This window comes from Mustelus asterias, chromosome 7 (assembly GCF_964213995.1).
Source record: "Mustelus asterias chromosome 7, sMusAst1.hap1.1, whole genome shotgun sequence".
NCBI lineage: Eukaryota > Metazoa > Chordata > Chondrichthyes > Carcharhiniformes > Triakidae > Mustelus > Mustelus asterias.
In genome coordinates, this window is record NC_135807.1 from 13,612,235 (window position 1) to 13,630,273 (window position 18,039).

The 18,039-nt window shown below is 40.9% G+C and overlaps 1 protein-coding gene across 4 annotated transcripts in view; it reads left to right on the forward strand.

The window, feature by feature from the left end:
* Positions 1-17,438, forward strand: part of seh1l (SEH1-like (S. cerevisiae)) — a 55,987-nt gene extending 38,549 nt beyond the window's left edge. For 2 of the 4 annotated variants that reach the window (XM_078215680.1, XM_078215677.1), the window contains exons 4-9: positions 1,694-1,905; positions 3,365-3,463; positions 4,901-5,041; positions 6,005-6,162; positions 8,586-8,748; positions 12,596-13,422. In XM_078215680.1, coding sequence (XP_078071806.1) covers positions 1,760-1,905; positions 3,365-3,463; positions 4,901-5,041; positions 6,005-6,162; positions 8,586-8,748; positions 12,596-12,803 — 915 coding nt within the window. In that variant the 5' untranslated portion in view covers positions 1,694-1,759 and the 3' untranslated portion in view covers positions 12,804-13,422. Of the gene's footprint in view, positions 1-1,693; positions 1,906-3,364; positions 3,464-4,900; positions 5,042-6,004; positions 6,163-8,585; positions 8,749-11,564; positions 13,423-16,919 lie in introns of those variants that run through there. The other 2 variants (XM_078215678.1, XM_078215679.1) reach the window with 2 other exon arrangements.
* The last annotated feature ends 601 nt before the right edge of the window (positions 17,439-18,039 follow it).

An 18,039-nucleotide genomic window follows, 5' to 3' on the forward strand; every position in this document is an offset into this window, starting at 1 on the left:
CTTATGACAGCATCTGTGGAGAGAGAATAGATCTAACGTTTAGAGTCCGGATGACCCCTTGCCAGATGTTGGTTAAGAGATAAATATTGCCCAGGGCACCACCTCTTCAAAGTAGTGCCATGAGATCCTTCACATCTACCTGAGATCACAGGCAAGATGTTAGTTTAACATCTCACCTAAAAGAAAGCACCTTGATAGTGCAGCAGTTCCTCAGTGTGGCACTGTGACCTCAGCCTAGGTCTTTGATTTGATTTATTATTGTCACATGTATTAACATACAGTGAAAAATATTGTTTCTAGCACGCTATATAGACAAAGCGTACCGTTCATAGAGAAGGAAACAAGAGAGTGCAGAATGTAGTGTTACAGTCATAGCTAGGGTGTAGAGAACGATCAACTTAATGCAAGGTAAGTCCATTCAAAAGTCTGATGGCAGCAGGGAAGAAGCTGTTCTTAAGTCAGTTGATAGGTGACCTCAGACTTTTGTATCTTTTTCCCGACAGAAGAAGGTGGAAGAGAGAATGTCCGGGGTGCGTGGAGTCCTTGGTTATGCTGGCTGCTTTTCCCGAGGCAGCAGGAAGTGTAGACAGAGTCAATGGTTGGGAGGCTGGTTTGCGTGATGGATTGGGCTACATTCACGACCTTTTGTAGTTCCTTGCGGTCTTAGGCAAAGCAGGAGCCATACCAAGCTGTGATACAACCAGAAAGAATGCTTTCTATGGTGCATCTGTAAACGTTGGTGAGAGTCGTAGCTGACATGCCAAATTTCCTTAGTCTTCTGAGAAAGTAGAGGCGTTGGTGGCCTTTCTTAACTATAGTGTCGGCATGGGGGGAACCAGGGCAGGTTATTGGTGATCTGGACACCTAAAAACTTGAAGCTCTTGACCCTTGTGCTTAAGTCCTTAGATTAAGATTTGAACCCACACCTTCTGTCTCAGAGGCAAGAATGCTGCAGCTGCCACGCTCTCTTTCTCCGGGATTTTCATTTATTAATACCCATTTTAACCTCCCTGATACATGTTAGACAAATCCTGTCAGTGGCCACATCCCTGTTGGACAAAATATTTTATATGTTCATTTATTAAGAGCAGCTATGGCTGTGTGCTGTTTCCCTTTCACTAAGTATTGCCTTTAGGCATGACAATTGGGCTTATCCCCTTTATTAGGGAGAGGGGGTGAAAATGAAATAATTGAGGATTCCTCCATTCATGCTCCTGATTGTTATGGTGTAGTCTGCACTATAATGTGTGTCAGGTGAGAACAGGTCTAAGTTCCACAACACCAGGTTAAAGTCCAGCAGGTTTATTTGGTATCACAAGCTTTCGGAGCGCTGCTCCTTCATCAGGCGAGTGGGCACTCACCTGATGAAGGAGCAGTGCTCCGAAAGCTCGTGATCTAAATAAACCTGTTGGACTTTAACCTGGCGTTGTGAGATTTCTTATTGTGCCCACCCCAGTCCAACGCCGGCATCTCCACATCAGGTCTAAGTTCAGATATGATGCCCCTCGTAGTACAATAACTTAGTGCATGCGCAAGGAATAGCTTCAGATGAAGTATTGGAAATCTGCTGGACCTATTGGAATTGGTCCATCTGAAGAGAGTCGGTGTATTCCCAGAAAGGAGGGAAAATGAGAAAGGATATTGGAATGAAGCAAAAAATATTGTCAATAGCACAGGCCTTTGAACCAAACAGGTGAAGAGGACCACACTTGTGGACAGCAGAACGTCGGTGACTGATGTGAAATTTGCTCCGAAACACATGGGTTTGGTTCTGGCCACCTGTTCTGCGGATGGCGTTGTGCGGATATATGAGGCCCCGGACGTCATGAACCTCAGTCAGTGGTCATTGCAACATGAGATCTCGTGCAAATTGAGCTGCAGCTGCATTTCCTGGAACCCTTCAAGGTGAGAATGTGTGAATGTTTCCACCTCGCAGCTAATTTAACAGTGCACCAGTTGCACACAAAATAATTACTGCAGCAAGCTTAACTTTGGTTTTCGGTGAACAAGGGGGATTTTTCTCTCTTCGTGCAACCAAGTGAAGGTGCAACAAAAACAGAAAATGCTGCAAAACCTCAGCAGGTCTGACAGCATCTGGGGAGAGAGAATAGAGCCAACGTTTCGAGGCTGGAAGTTCCGAATAAATTTCTGTTGAACTACTGTAGTCAGTAATTGTAAGTAAAATTGGCAAGACTTCTTCGTTGTGCTGTATGGAGTAGTTAAAGAGAAATAATGTGTTGTATGTGCTTAGGGGTAGGCTAGATAAACATGAGGGGGAAAGAAATCGGGGGTCATGCTGAAGGAAGAGGTGAAGTCGGGAGGCTTAGGTGGAACATAAACATTGTCATTTACCAGATGGTCTGTTTCTGTGCTGTAAATACTGTGTGCGCTAAACCGCATTGTCGAAACAATTCCAAAAAAACAAACCATTCATATAAGTAGAGCGGCTATCAATTTAGAGAGACATAAGCCACAACTACTATAAATTTAGAGAGACTTTAGTCACAATCACTATCAATTTAGAGAGATAGCCACAATGGGGTGATCACCTCTACTTGTTTGACTAACCTTTTGTTAGTATCGGTTCACCGTCTCACAGAATGGTTATGGTGCAAAAGGTGGACATTTGGCCATTGTGTCTGCACCGGCTCTACAAATGAGCATTGTGACTTGATGCTTTTCCCCTGTACCCCTGCACCTTGTTCCTATTCAAGTAACCCATCGAATGCCCTCTTGAATGCCTCAATTGAACCTGCCTCCACCGCACTTCCAAGCAGTGCATTCCAAACCCAAAACACTTGTGTGAAAAAAGTTTTGTTCACGTCACGTTTGCAGTTTTTTCTCGCATCACATTTGCTCCCCCAGATGTTTTCTACTGTATTTGACCTAGTTGAGTGGCAAAGTATTGCATTTCCTTCGACACTAATACCCCCCGCGGCCCATCGAGCTTGTGTCAGCTCTTTAAAAGAACCATCCAATTAGCCCAGCCCCACATACTCTTTTCCTCTGGTCCTGAAATTTTCTCCCTTTCAAATATTTATCGAATTCCTTTCGAAAGTTGTGACTGAATCTGCTCCGGCCAGCTTTTCAGGAAGTGCATTCCAAAACACAACAGCTCGTGTGTAAAAAAATAAAGTGGGTGATCAGCCAAGAGTCCCGCCGAAATTCTCTCCTTTTATTTCTTTTTGTTTCCCCTGTCCCTTTAAGAGCATTTAAAAAGAAGTTAGTGTAACTTTCAAGCATAGTAAAAGTTACCACACTGAGAGTTGATGCTTGTGCAGATTTAATTATATGCTGCCATCATTATTATATAGCGCTTAAGAAGTATAACTTAAAACATTGTTTTTCTAATTTTTTTTCATAGTTCCCGTTCTCATTCCCCGATGATAGCAGTGGGGAGCGATGACAGTAGCACAAATGTAGGGGGGAAAGTTCAAATTTATGAATACAATGAAAACACCAGGTAAGATATGAAGGAATGTAAGGGAAATGTACATTTTCTTTTTTGCCATCCTCTCCTGATGGTACCTGCGCATTCTGGAATAAGGTTTCATGATCAGAAACTGTCTGTTAAGCTGTAACCCGGGAGCCAGATCTTCAAATGCAGATGGTGAATGGAGTGTAGGAAATGGCCTTGCCAGTCCAGATCCTGAATGTCCTTGGACCCACAGCGGTAGCGTCTGTAACGCAGGTTCAGAATCTGGGATTCTAGCTGGGTTTTGTCTCCCCCTTAAACTGGACCCTCTGAAACCAGCTGTTGCATTATCTCACAGCTGTCCCAGCTGAAATCTGCTTAAAGCACCGGTTATTCATAAAATCATAAACAAACCCTACAGTACATCAAGTCTGCACTGACTCTCTGACAGTATCGTACCCAGCCCCCTGCATCCCTGGAGCTGTGAAGCAGCAGTGCTAACCACGGTGCCGCCCTTGAAAGCTGGGATCTTTCTGGTCTCTGGTGTGCAGCCTAAAATCCCTCCACAAAGTGCAGTTATTCAGCATCATGGCTGGTTACCTCTGCCTGACCCTGTTGTCTGTCTGAGCCCTGGCAGGATTGTAAGAAAGGAAAAATGTCAGTGGGAGACAGACCATCAATGAATAAAAGTTACAGGTAACAACAACCCTGAAATTGCACTGTTTCACTTCAAATTTATCTTTTCGAATAGGTTAAAACTGTAATATTGTGGCAGGTGTTCGGCTTTAGTTTAAAAAAAGTTTTCGGCACCATATCTTAAGCATGGCTGTTTATAAACATTACATGTGCTGAGGTGCAATGGCATCATATATAAAATTAATATCTTTCAGTGCCCTCCTGTAAACCATAGCTGTCAAATAAGATAATGAGATGCTAGGATGTGCCATTCTCTTGCTTTAGGGTTGTGGATAAACTATAACTGACCCTGAAAAACTAGCTAGGAAATGGTGGCCATTCCCTCCATGGACACGATTTATAATTTTTATTTTGTGAGTCTGACTGAGCATAAGATCATAAAGAACTAAGATCAGGATTTTTGCCCCTTGAGCCACCTCCGCCGTTCAGTAAAACCATGGCTGATCTGATGGTGGGGCTAACTCCATTTTCCTGCCTGCCTCGCTAATCCTGGACTCCCTTGTGGACCAAAATGTCACTTTCCTCAGCGACAATGTTAAATAAAAAGCATGCAGATTAGTTGCAGGTTATGCCATTTCTGCAACCTGCATATCTACAGAATGCATTCACGATCGCTAAAGCAGTTACTGTTAGGGGTGGGTTTTGTCACTGCCCTGTTCTCATTGTCTTCCCATTTGTGGAGGAGACCTTGCACGTTGTAGCAACATTTTCAGTTTAAAGGATTGAAGTGAATAGGAGCAAGGAAAAATAAATGATCCTGAATAGATATTTGTGTGGTTTTTTTTTTAGGAAGTATGCAAAAGCTGAAACCCTAATTACAGTCACCGATCCTGTGCACGATATTGCATTTGCTCCAAACCTTGGAAGGTCTTTCCATATCCTTGCAGTAGCCAATAAAGATGTTCGAATTTTCACACTAAAACCTTTAAGGTGGGCAATACTTCACTCTTAATTTCTGCTTTATCCAATGTGTATAAAATGCCCAAAGCAAATTATTATTTAAGCCACGTAATAGAATTTGCATTTATGTATTATCTTGTGTCTCTTGGGCATTGTGTAGCACACATAAAAATGTTGAATCAGAGTCATTGTTGTTTTCTGGAATACAGAAGACATTTTGTGAATAGTGATAATACAAAAGCAGAATACTTCAGATGTTAGAAATCTGAAATACAGACAGCATCTGCTGAGAGAGAAGCAAGAGTTGATGTTTCCCGTCTATGAACTTTCATCGGAACTGGGAAAAGTTAGAAATGTAGTAAGTGAAGTCAGGTGAATGATAAAGACCCTCTTGACCCTCTCCTTAATATACAAGACTTGTATTGACCTATCAAAGAAACAAACCTATGGAGCAAAGGCTTTGGATTTCTGTACTTAGCCATAAAAATGAAAGTTACATTTGAAGTGTTCTCTTTTTTTTGATCTCCCAATAGTTTTTTTAATTAATTAATTCATGGGATCTGGACCTTGCTTGCAAGCAGGCATTTAATACACATCCCTAATTGACCTTGGGCAGGTAATGGTATCAACTGAGTGGCTTGCTTGGCAGTTTCAGAGGGTAGTTAAGAGTCAACCACATTGCCGTAAGTCTAGAGTCCATATGGGCCAGACTGTGTAAGGATTTTCTTTCTTCGAGAACATGAGAAAACCAGTTGTTTAATGGTCACGCTTATAGATATTATCTTATTAATCCCGATTTGTTTAACGAACTGAATTTTAAGTTTCTCAAGCTCCATGGTGGGATATAAACTTGCATCTCCAGATTGTTCTTTCAGGCCTTTGGATAGCTAGTGCAGCAACATAACCACTACTGTACTAATCTGATTATTCCTAAACTGTTGCACAATTAATAAAAGGTAAGCTTTACACCTTTATCACCATCTTTTCCCATAGAAAAGAATTGAGTGGTTCGGGAGGGCCAACAAAATTTGAAATCCAGACAGTAGCGCAGTTCGATAACCACAATTCCCAGGTATGGCGTGTGAGCTGGAACATCACTGGGACAGTCTTGGCATCCTCTGGCGATGATGGATGTGTCAGATTATGGAAAGGTAATCTTGAATTTCTAAGAACAGTTGGATTAATTTCAAACAATTATTTTGATTGTGTTGTAACTATTGAGAGGTTTAGTTGAAGATTACCATTTGCTGATTTCAAAGCATGAAAAAGATCAGTTGAGTGGCTATCGCCAAAATGGTTTTACTTCAATTTACATTTTGCTACTGGCATTATCACACTGTTACACAGAGATACTCTCACATGAACTTTTAACATCAAGATCTAATTACTACAAGTTTTATTGCAACATGCCATATTGAGTTGTTTTAATAATGCAAGTAAGTATTAACCTTTGGTTTTACCTGCGATGTGAATGCAGGTGTAAACTGAAAGCTGGTTACTAAAGACCAATCCTGCTAGGATTTCTGGTTATTATTGAATGACCCTGCACGATGGTCATTGTTGATATGAGACCGAAGTGTTGTGCTCTATAATCTAATTTTAGCCATGCAATTTGATTCCTGACTAATGGGGTAAGTCTCTTTATTTTGCAGGGCAGTTTTCTGAATTGGGGTACACAAAAACAACACTCTGCTGTAGATATTTTTCCTCTTGCCTATTATCATGGGCTTCCTCAATTACTAATCAAATGTTTCCAGTGAGTAACTCTGTCACACAGATCAGAAAAAACACGACACTTGAATCTTAGCCCCTCTGTTTCTGGAGAAGAGATGCTGGTTTCCAGCTCCTAACTGATAACCACTGATGATAGAAGTGAACCTGGATGAATGATCGGTTCAAGCGTGGCTATGAAGAAAAGCCTACTACGTGCATCTTACTGCCACCAGACAGTAACTGATGATTTGTGTCTGCACACACCAAGGATACCTGTCAGAGAGAGTAAGTAGTCTCACAACACCAGGTTAAAGTCCAACAGGTTTATTTGGTAGGTGACCTGATGAAGGGGCAACCCTCCGAAAGCTCGTGCTACCAGATAAACCTGTTGGACTTTAACCTGGTGTTGTGAGACTACTTACTGTCCTTACCCCAGTCCAACGCCGGCAACTCCACATCCTGTCAGAGAGAGATTGAGAGGAGGAAGTTAGTGAGAAATAAGAATAAACCTGTTCTAGAATATCATTAAGAGCCAGAGGATGAAGATAAAGGGGGAGACCACTGGATTGGAAAGCAAACTGATACTTGGAAACTTGTGACCAATGGAAATTATGCAGATTAGTTGTATCAGTTTTTATTTAACCTTAATCCTAATTTTCATTAAGACAAGACCCAAACTCTAAACTGATTTGACTGACTTTGAGGGAAATTGAGATGCTGAGCATTTAGTTTGTTTTACACTGGAGAAAGGATGAAGCTCATTTGCCTCTAAAACCTTCATTCATGTTTTTGTTACCTCCAGACTCCAGTATTCCAGTGCTGACTGAGTTGGCTTCCCATTTTCCACCCTCTGTAACTTCAGCTCAAGATTCAAGTCCCTGGCTGACTGATCTGATTTGAATGGATTTGATTTATTATTGTCACATGTATTAGTATACAGTGAAAAGTATTGTTTCTTGCGTGCTGCACAGATAACACATGCCGTTCATAGAGTACATCGGGAAGAAGGAAAGGAGAGAGTGCAAAATGTAGTGTTACAGTCATAGCTAGGATGTAGGGAAAGATCAACTTAATGCAAGGCAGGTCCATTCAAAGGTCTGACAGCAGCAGGGAAGAAGCTGTTCGTGAGTCGGTCGGTACATGTTCTTAGACTTTTGCATCTTTTTCCCAATGGAAAGAGAGTATGTCCGGGGCACATGGGATCCTTGATTATGCTGGCTGCTTTTCCGAGGCAGCTGGAAGTATAGATGGAGTCAATCGATTGGAGGCTGATTTGTGTGATGGACTGCACTACATTCTCAATCCTTTGTAGTTTCTTGCGGTCTTGGTCAGAGCAGGAGCCATACCAAGCTATGACACATCCAGAAAGGATGCTTTCTATGGTACTGATCCACATTGGCTATTGGTCCAGCAACACCTCAAATTAAAAATTCTCAACCTCGTGTTCAAATTCTTTCATGGCCTCATTCTCCGCACACCTCCAATGTATGTAACCTGCAGGCTTACGTTGCTCCAAGAATCTGCATTCCTTTGATTCTGGCATCCCCCTACTTCCTGTGCATCTAGTGGCTATTGTAAACTCTGTAATTTTCTCCCTCTAATTTTTTTGCTACTTAGGACCTACCATTTTGGCCCAAGCTTTTGTCTTAATATCTCCCTGAGTGGCTCAGTATCAAACATTGTCTGACAACACCCCTGTGAAACGCTTCATTACAGACAGTATTTATAACTGTGGCTTTATATTCTGGGTTAAAAGCAAACAGGTCCATCAAATTGTGAAATGTTAATTTATGTTCACGGAGGTTCAGAAATGCATTGTGTCCATATCACTATAGACTAAAGTCCTTTTCCTGTTTTTCAGCTAATTATATGGACAATTGGAAGTGTACTGGTATATTGAAAGGAGATGGAAGTCCTGTAAATAATGCCTTACTCCAACAGCCATTGGGAGTTCTTAATTCTTCTTCGGTATTTAACACTGCAGCACCACAGAATACATTGAACGGGACACCATCTGCAGGAAGGTAGGTTGATGGAACTTTCAGTTCAGAATCGTTGATGAAGATTTGGAGAGATATAAACACAAGATCACTATTTGGAGGCTAATACATTTCACTTGACCGTTGTTATTTTCAAGTGTTAGCTAGGTTGCCATTACACTACAGGATTTGAGCACCGGGGTTCCACGGACACAAGGACCAAATGTCAAATCCTGTCATAAATACTGATTAGGGCAGCACATTGCACAGTGATTACCACTGCTGCCTCTCAGTGTCAGAAACCCGGTTTGATTCCAGCCATGGATGACTGTGTGGAGATTGCATGTTCTCCCTGTGTCTGCATGGGTTTCCTCCGGGTGCTCTGGTTTCCTCCCACAGTCCAAAGATGTGCAGGTTAGGTGGATTTGACATGCTAAATTGCCTCTTAGTGTCAAAAGATATGTAGGTTAGGTGGATTGGCCATGGTAAATGCACGCGGTTGTGGGGATAGGGTGGAGGATAGAGCCTGGGGGTGGGATGCTCTTTCGGAAAGTTGGTGCCGATCGGATGGCCTCATTCTACACTGGGGTTTCTATGGTTCTACGATTGGCTTAACTGAAACATCTCACATCTCATGCTGGCGTGAGAAGCTATCTGTTGTGAAGAATGTATAATGGGTGATGTGAATAATACCCACTGAGAAGGTGGATGCTTAACCTGCATTTGGGAATCTGCAAGTGCTGTTCCGTGAATACTACTGGATGATGTAAATCTTCTAATGGCCATCTTTCCCAATGTCAGGCTTAATTAAGAAACTTGCCATTTGGGAAATTGTGGCAAGTTTTTGTTCAAAAATCAAGACGCTGCTAATGCTTTTTTTATTGTAACTTATTACCCCTTTTTTCTTCTCCATTACCTTTAAATTTTGAGTGATAACACATTTTTTAAAAATTATTACATTGTTGTGAAAAGGTATCTTCCTGAATAAGCTTCTGGTGCTTGACATAAACCCCCCAAGATAAACAGGATCTACTCCTAGAAAAACAGAAAAAAGCTGGAAAATCTCAGCAAGTCTGACAGCATCTGTGAAGAGAGAATAGAGACAACGTTTCAAGTCTAGATGACCCTTCGTCAGAGTTGTGATGAAGGGTCGTGTAGGCTCGAAACGTTGGCTCTATTCTCTCTTCACAGATGTTGTCAGACCTCCTGAGATTTTCCAGCATTTTTCTGTTTTTGTTTCAGATTCCAGCATCCGCAGCATTTTGCGAGGATCTACTCTTAATTTTTTGATTTGTTTCAATAGGTTTATTTATAAGTACAGGGTATAGTCATATAGCCATTTACCAGATTCCAGAACCATAAACCTCTCAAGATGAGATGACAACAGTGGGAACTGTCAGTGCTGTGTCACTGTGTGGTGTCCATACTCAAAATTGGTTTTGCTTTGAAGAATTGATGCATGTACCACTGAATCACATCTAAAATAATGAGTATCCAAACTTATTAAAGGAAGAACAGAGAAACAATGTAACAAACTAAAGTACTATTGCAAATGCTTAGAACTTAAAATTGTCCTTGTGGCATAGTATATTGTTGCGCTTAAATGTCCATTTAAGCTAAACTTAGTGGGTTAAAATAGAATTTGTCTGGTTGTTATAAACCAAGCCCCAAAAATGCTTACGACAATACCAATGGAATGTACACATAAGCCAATAGAATTTATTGTAGGTTGGTGGTGTTGTCCTAAAGAAGCATTTTCAGTGTAAATAAAATCCAGAAATCAAAGAATTTAACTAGAGAAAGAAATGGGGGGGAGAAGGGGAAGGGGTTAGCTGTGTGTTTTTAATTTAACTACTGATTCAAAGATCAGTGGAGCTGGACTATTTTCTGTCTCATTGTGAAGGCATATCATTTATCCCAGTTAAGATTTCAGTAGAGTAACATAGAAATGTAGATTGCCAATTGGGACATGCTGGGTTGCTGATTCTTTGCACCTGGTAAAGATGGTGCTGGCTGAGCTTAGCTCTGTATTCATAGGAGAGAAAATTCTCTGACTCAGTTAATTAACGTAACGTTTATTTATTAGTCACAAGTAAGGCTTACATTAACACTGCAATGAAGTTACTGTAAAATTCCCCTAGTCGCCACGCTCCGGCGTCTGTTCAGGTCAATGCACCTAACCAGCACGTCTTTCAGACTGTGGGAGGAAACCGGAGCACCCGGAGGAAACCCACGCAGACACGGGGAGAACGTGCAAACTCCACACAGACAGTGACCCAAGTCGGGAATCGAACCCGGGTCCCTGGCGCTGTGAAGCAGCAGTGCTAACCACTCTGCTACCGTGCCGCCCTGACTGCTACCATGCCGCCCCGTGTCAAGTCTTGTGCCAGCACCTCAGCCAACTGACAGGAGATTCAGCCTCTGACTCTCTTCATCCCTTTCTGAGAACGAAGTGTTCCCTGATGCTTGGGTTAAGTTCAGGAGCTTGGCAGTGATCTTTAACCTGATGGCAAGAAGCATTGATTCCAAAATAGCATGTCAACTAGAGATACCTCTCCCACCCATTTCAGAAACACTCCATTTTAAAATGAGTTTGTTGTGTTGTGGTGCAGGGCAGTGTATCTAGACATTGCTTGGAAATCTCTTCAATGTACAAGATTTGTATTGACCTATCAAAGAAACAAACCTTTGGAGCAAGAAAAAAATGGAGCAAAGGATTTGGATTTCTTAGCCATAAAAATGAAAGTTACATTTGAAATGTTCTCTTTTTTTCAACTCCCGCAAAAATATAATCGAATGGAAAGGATTACAAACATTTTCACATTTGAAATGTGGTATCTGTTCATTTTTTTTTCTTTTAGGAAACCTTGATACACCTTGCCTTCTACATATATTATGCCCTTTTCAACAGACAGAAAGCACAGCTGATCTCAAGCTAACTGGAATAACTTGGCTGTTTTGCTGCTTGTTGCATGCACACAGGAATGAAAAGTGAACTCCTTTTTCCCCTCCCCAGTGTCATCCGAGGCCAACCAGCAACCTGCTTACTAATAATCTTGGATGGAAGGCTTTATAAAATTACAGTTTTTTTTCCCTGTTTGCTAGTGTTTTTTTTACCTGAATAAGTTTAACATTATTCTTGAAGAGTTGGCGTCAATGTACAGGAAACTCAGGAGAGGCACATGTTGCATTATCTTAGAGAAGCAAGTTTGGAAGGAAGCAATTTTACATCCTCTATAGCCATATACATAATGTGTGTATAACGTTAACGCGATGATAAATGACTTTGTAAACATTTAAGGAAAATACTGCAAAAGTGAAGGCTGAAAGGAGAATACGGTTTAACTAATTTGATTCACATTAATCTTCATCCTAAACAGCAACTGCACACACAATGACACCACACATGCAATGTTACCCAGGGAAAGTACTATTGAGGACAAACAAACCCAAACAGACATGTTCCCTCTTTTCATTGTGGGACCAGTATTCTATCTGTTCTAATTAGAATGAATCAAATAAATTGAGAATCACATAAACACAGTATTGTGTGTGCTTGTTTTTTTTCAGTGTTGTATTTCCAATTACTTTTTTGCAGTCTCTAAACTCTCTCCTAATATTGATTCATAAGTATTGTGTTTACATAATGATGGAGGAACAGTTGAGAGTACAGGTGAAAGATACTGAAACGTCATTGAATTGTTGCATGGAATTGCCTTACTGTGGTCAGTTTCCTGAACCTAAACCCAGTGTTTTTGTTTGTTTGTTTCTTTTTCCAGGCATGTGTACCTTTCATTTTCTTATATTCACCACTTTTTCTCTTTGTCTTCTGTTCTTTTTTTCCTCCCATTTTTTTCCTCTCACCTGTGTGTTCCGGTCTACATTGTTTCAGGTATTTCTTTCCCCCTTCGGACCATGCTCGGGCTGGATCAAGATGGTCCAGTTATGCCCAGCTTCTTCCTCTTCCTCCTCCTCCTCTTCCTCCTATGGCAGAACAGTCTTGTGATGCTGATACAACTCACCTTCAGTATCGTAACCCTCACAGTCGATACTCCTGCAGAACTCTCAATTCCTTGCCAGAGAATGAGGGGTTGCAATAAAAAGGCTTACTTATGCAGAACTGGTGATTGTGTGTGTTTCTGCTAAGTTATTTTCCATCCTTCCTCACTTCTACTGTACAGAGTCATTTTCTCTCAGTTGGTTAATTGGGGTCCTAACACTCGTATATACATTGTATAGATAATGTTGAAATTTCTCTGTCAATCCAGTAGTTCCAAAATACTTGGGATTGGCAAGCTGCAGTTGAAATCTGTATACAATAAGAGCTAGTAGACCAAGTTAAAATGACAAGAGTTGTGGTGTGCCTTAGAAATGCCTACTGTTAATTGATTTTTAATGGAGATTAATCTGTATCATAAGTAATTTTTGAAAGCAATATACATTTTTAAATGTTCAATTTTATGGAACATTTCTTTTATGTTTGAGAGAAAATTCTGTCTTAAATATGTTACCAACCTCAGCGTGATGCACACAGCATGGCTTATGTGGCAGGATGATGGTGGAAGCTGAACTACAATACAGTTCCTGTCTTTGAGGTGAAATAGACCACCACATAATCAGTGTCTTGCTAAATACTTATATATGTGTTGGTATGGGATTATACTGAATAATGAATGGAGTGTAAAATTGTTTTGTTAAATAAAGATGCATGCAAACAACTGACTCGATTCTAATCTTTTGCACCACCTTTTGGGGAAATGTTAGGAATGAACTCATTGAGTTCTGATCTCTTATTGAATAGATTTTGTTCAATATTATTTGTTTCTTAAATAGCATAAATGTTTGAAAGCATTGTACATATTAAATTAGAGATTTTGGGGTGACCAACTGGTGGTTTACCAGTAAGCTGGCTTTACTGAGTCATTTAAATATATCCAGTTGCAAACTGAGTCAGAAGTCTGCCTTGGAAATAAGTCACACACGCTTTGTTAAACTATTAAAAATTCAAAGTAATAGCTACAGCTATCAAAATACCTATGGCTAGATATTAGGAAGGACATTTTGGATATCACTATGTATAGTGGCTTTAAATTATTACTGTTCAAGCTCATTAAATTATCTGTTCTCTCCAAAATAATTAAATCTCTCAGTATATAGAACCACTGATGACTTTCCTAGTAAAAGTTAACACTTCTTCCCAGCACCGGGATTTCCAAAAAGCTGTCGAGTAAAATTGAGTGGTGTGGAATTGGCAGTCAGATGTCTAGGTGGATTGTAAATTGGTTATGCTGGTGTAAGCAAGGTGTTGTTATTAAAGATGTTTGTGTGAGGCTCTAATGGAAGCCCACAGCGATTTGTTTATTTTGGAGCTCTTCACTATGTTTATCAATAAATTGGATGAGGGCAGCAGAAGTATAATCCTTCAGTTAATGACTGCACAAAGATGTGAGGCATTTTAGATGAGTAACAGAATAAAGTCTCGAACAAAAGTGTTAAGGGCCAGGCCAGAAACTTCAAGGTGTTTTATGAAGGTAGCCTGGACTCCAAGTTCTACATTTGATTCTGGCATGGGTGAGCATAAGGTGTTTCACTCCAGGTATGATTCAAGTGACTCACACGGAAACTTTCATCAAAGTGCATTTAGGAACAGTTAGAAAATAACAAAGGGAATTAATACAACTTTTACCAATTACAAGACATAAACATGACACAGTATAACTCCCAACATCAGTTTCTTTACAGACAGGCAGTGAAGGGAGAAATCAGACCTGTTTGAATTCATTGAATTAATGTTTGAATTTGAATTAAAAGAAACAATGCATCTGTTTCTTTTGTTCCAATTTAAAACAATACCCCATAGCTATACACCCTTCTTCAGAATTAGTTCGCACTAAAGTAAGTATGCACACATGATACTAGGTTTCCAGTTTTTAACACCTATGGACAGAGATCCAAGCAGCAATTTTCAGAGAAGGATATATCCTCAAGGCAGCAAAACAAAAGTAAATCTAGGGTGGGATTTTCTGGCCACACTCGCCCGAAAGCTGGAAAATCCTGCCCAAGATCAACAGACCTTTGCAGGGTCCCCCCCAACCTCCGCCTGTTATGATTCCCATGGCGGGAGGGATGGGAAAATTCCACCTGTAGTTTCTAACAGCTTTCAGACTTCAGAGACAGGAAAGGATACCTCTCTGCAGCTTCCAAAACAGCATCTGGAATTCTCTGAGAAAAGATAGCTGTCCCCAGTCATATGACCTGACCTGTCAATTATCCCAATCAAGCTCTACTCTACAAGCCCAGGGTAACACTAAAACAACAGAACACTGCATTTGTTCAGATTAAAACAAACATGATGTTAATTATCACAGTATCATCACAAAAGCAAAATATGCTAGATGATGGAGCTGGGAGACATCAATATTACAGCACTGTGGAGATATTCACTGAGCACTCGAGATCGATTTCAGGTATGACTGTGAAGAGTGAATTAATAGATTTAGTGAAAGGCATAATAGATCAAATATCTCTGCATTAAGAGTAAAATCAAACTCGTCAAGTCAGAACTTTTTTACTTTTTAGAAAAACAATTTGAAGCTAGAAGATTACTGAAACTTTTAGTTAAAGGTTTAGTAATAAACCTACGTAGGCAAGATTGGAATTTTAAAACAATGTTCTGTGTACTGACTAATTGTATCAGCAGTTTGTAGAGAGAGAGTGGTATTCCAGTGCTCTCCCTTTTAGAGCTGTATCAGAGGTGGGAGCTCCTCCAGAGGTTTCTTTGGGGTAGTTCCCTCCTTAATTTAATCATGAATAAACTACTGTAACCTGTCTCTGGGTCTCCTGTGGTTAGTTGGAAGAAATTCACCACAACGTGGCCAATTCATTGTTGCAAGAATGAAACAGAGCAAAGATAGGCAACAATTATAACAAGAAAAAAAGAATTGCATAAAATGAACATGTTGAGAACATATGATGGTTAAATGACAAGTGATAATAGTATAAGATAAATGGAGAAATCAGTGAAATTATAAGATCCAGAGAATGTGAATAGTGAAAATGTAGAGTAAATTATGCATGCAACAACTGGCATTTATGTTGTAACCACTTGTTAGGATTTTTAGAAATCAAAATTTTACACAGAACTACATGAGATGCACAGAAAGGAGAGAGTACCTGGAAAATTGGAGCAGCAAGTCTGATGGAAGGGAAAGGCACATTGACACCAGGGATACAGATCAGTTTGCTCATAGTTTATTCAGTAGAGGGGGATTAATTCAAACAGGTCTGATTTCTCCCTTCACTGCCTGTCTGTAAACAGATGTTTTTGATCTCCCCCTTTATAAATGATGGTGTATTTTCCCCAATCCTTCAGTTCGGCGTGATCCAATCCTAAACCCACAGCAAACACGAGATACAATAAAATAAAAGGATTGGTTTATACAGGAAGGGGTTGCACAACATCCACCTCTTTTACAATCGTACAATAAAAGAGGGATAAGGTAAAGGGGTACAGGGCAAAGACTGCAATAAAAATAAGAGTTATAGTTTCACTCAAACCCAGAATCAAAGGTCCAATGATTTTTCCTTCAGAGTTTAGCAGGCTGAAACGGTTACAGTGTGATCCGTTTTTCCAGGAGAGAGGATTTCCACAATGGAAGAAGGCACACGGTCTTACCGGCAGGAGAGGTGGCACATGGTTAGCACTGCTACCTCATAGCGCCAGGGACCCAGGTTCAATTCCGGCCTCAGGTCGCTGTCTGTGTGGAGTTTGCACATTCCGTGTCTGCGTGGGTTTCTTCCCACAGTCCAAAGATGTGCGGGTTAGGTGGATTGGCCATGCTAAATTGCCCCTTATTGTCAGGGGGACTAGCTAGGATAAATGTATGGGGATAGTTCCTGGGTGGGATTGTGGTCGGTGCAGACTCAATGGGCCAAATGGCCTCCTGCACTGTAGGGATTCTATGAGTTCCGATGTTCCAGAGATACAGATTGTATATTCGGACCAAGCAATACCTGGACAGAGTTCTTTCCGCTACTCCCTGTTGGATGACAGAAGGATAGACTGCCTGAGCTCAGATTCATGTGCCAATATTATAGGTTTTAGCAGGTTGGAGGGAGGTTACCTACTTCCTCTCTTGGGTTTTGGACAGCAAATGTATTTGTCCAGGTTTGCAATCTTTAGATGTTTAATAGAAGGCTGCCTTTTGTCCTTGCAGACTTATCCGTCGGAATTTTACTGCCCTGCCCGCCACAGAATCGGAGCAAGCGAAGGGCGAACAATGGAAATGTCCGTTAACCTTGGGTGGGGATTTCTCGTCTCATTTGAGCGCAGCTGTAAAATCCCACCCATCACCTCTGTTGGCCAGCTCTGCCTTTGAAATGTGATGGGCACATTTCTTTGGAATTTGATTTTCTGCAGTCACAAGGGCATGGGGCCTCTTTAAAGATAACGAGGTCCCTGCTGGTTTTCTGAAGGTCAAAAGTTCCTCTGGTATGAGTCATGGCTAGTCAGCCTTTGCTCATTTCTCAAATGAAATAATTTTATAAAGTAGCTAGGTTGACACAGGTAAATATTTTTCTTCCTGATTCCTGGACAGGACAAAGGCCTGAAAGGTTACAAAGTGCCTAGCACGGTCATTTTAAATTTTAGGATTAGTTGATTTTCCCACCACCTATCCAGACATCATCAAGACAGCCTACTTGCACCTCATATAATGTTACCTGATTTAGATCCCATAATTAGAACATAGAAAAAAATACAACACAAACAGGCCCTTCGGCCCACAAGTTGCGCCGGTCATGTCTCTACCTACCTAGGCTTATATATATAGGCTTACCTATAACTCTCAATCCTATTAAGTTCCATGTACTCATCCAGAAGTCTCTTAAAAGACCCTATCGAGTTTGCCTCCACCACCACTGACGGCAGCCGATTCCACTCACCCACCACCCTCTGAGTGAAAAACTTACCCCTGACATCTCCTCTGTACCTACTCCCCAGCACCTTAAACCTGTGTCCTCTCGTAGCAGCCATTTCAGCCCTGGGAAAAAGCCTCCAAGAATCCACCCGATCTATACCTCTCAACATCTTGTACACCTCTATCAGGTCACCTCTCATCCTTCGTCTCTCCAAGGAGAAAAGACTGAGCTCCCTCAACCTATCCTCATAAGGCATGCCAACCAATCCAGGCAACATCCTTGTAAATCTTCTCTGCATCCTTTCAATAATTTCCACATCCCTCCTGTAATGAGGAGACCAGAACTGAGCACAGTACTCTAAGTGGGGTCTAACCAGGATCCTATAAAGCTGCATCATTATCTCCCAACTCCTAAACT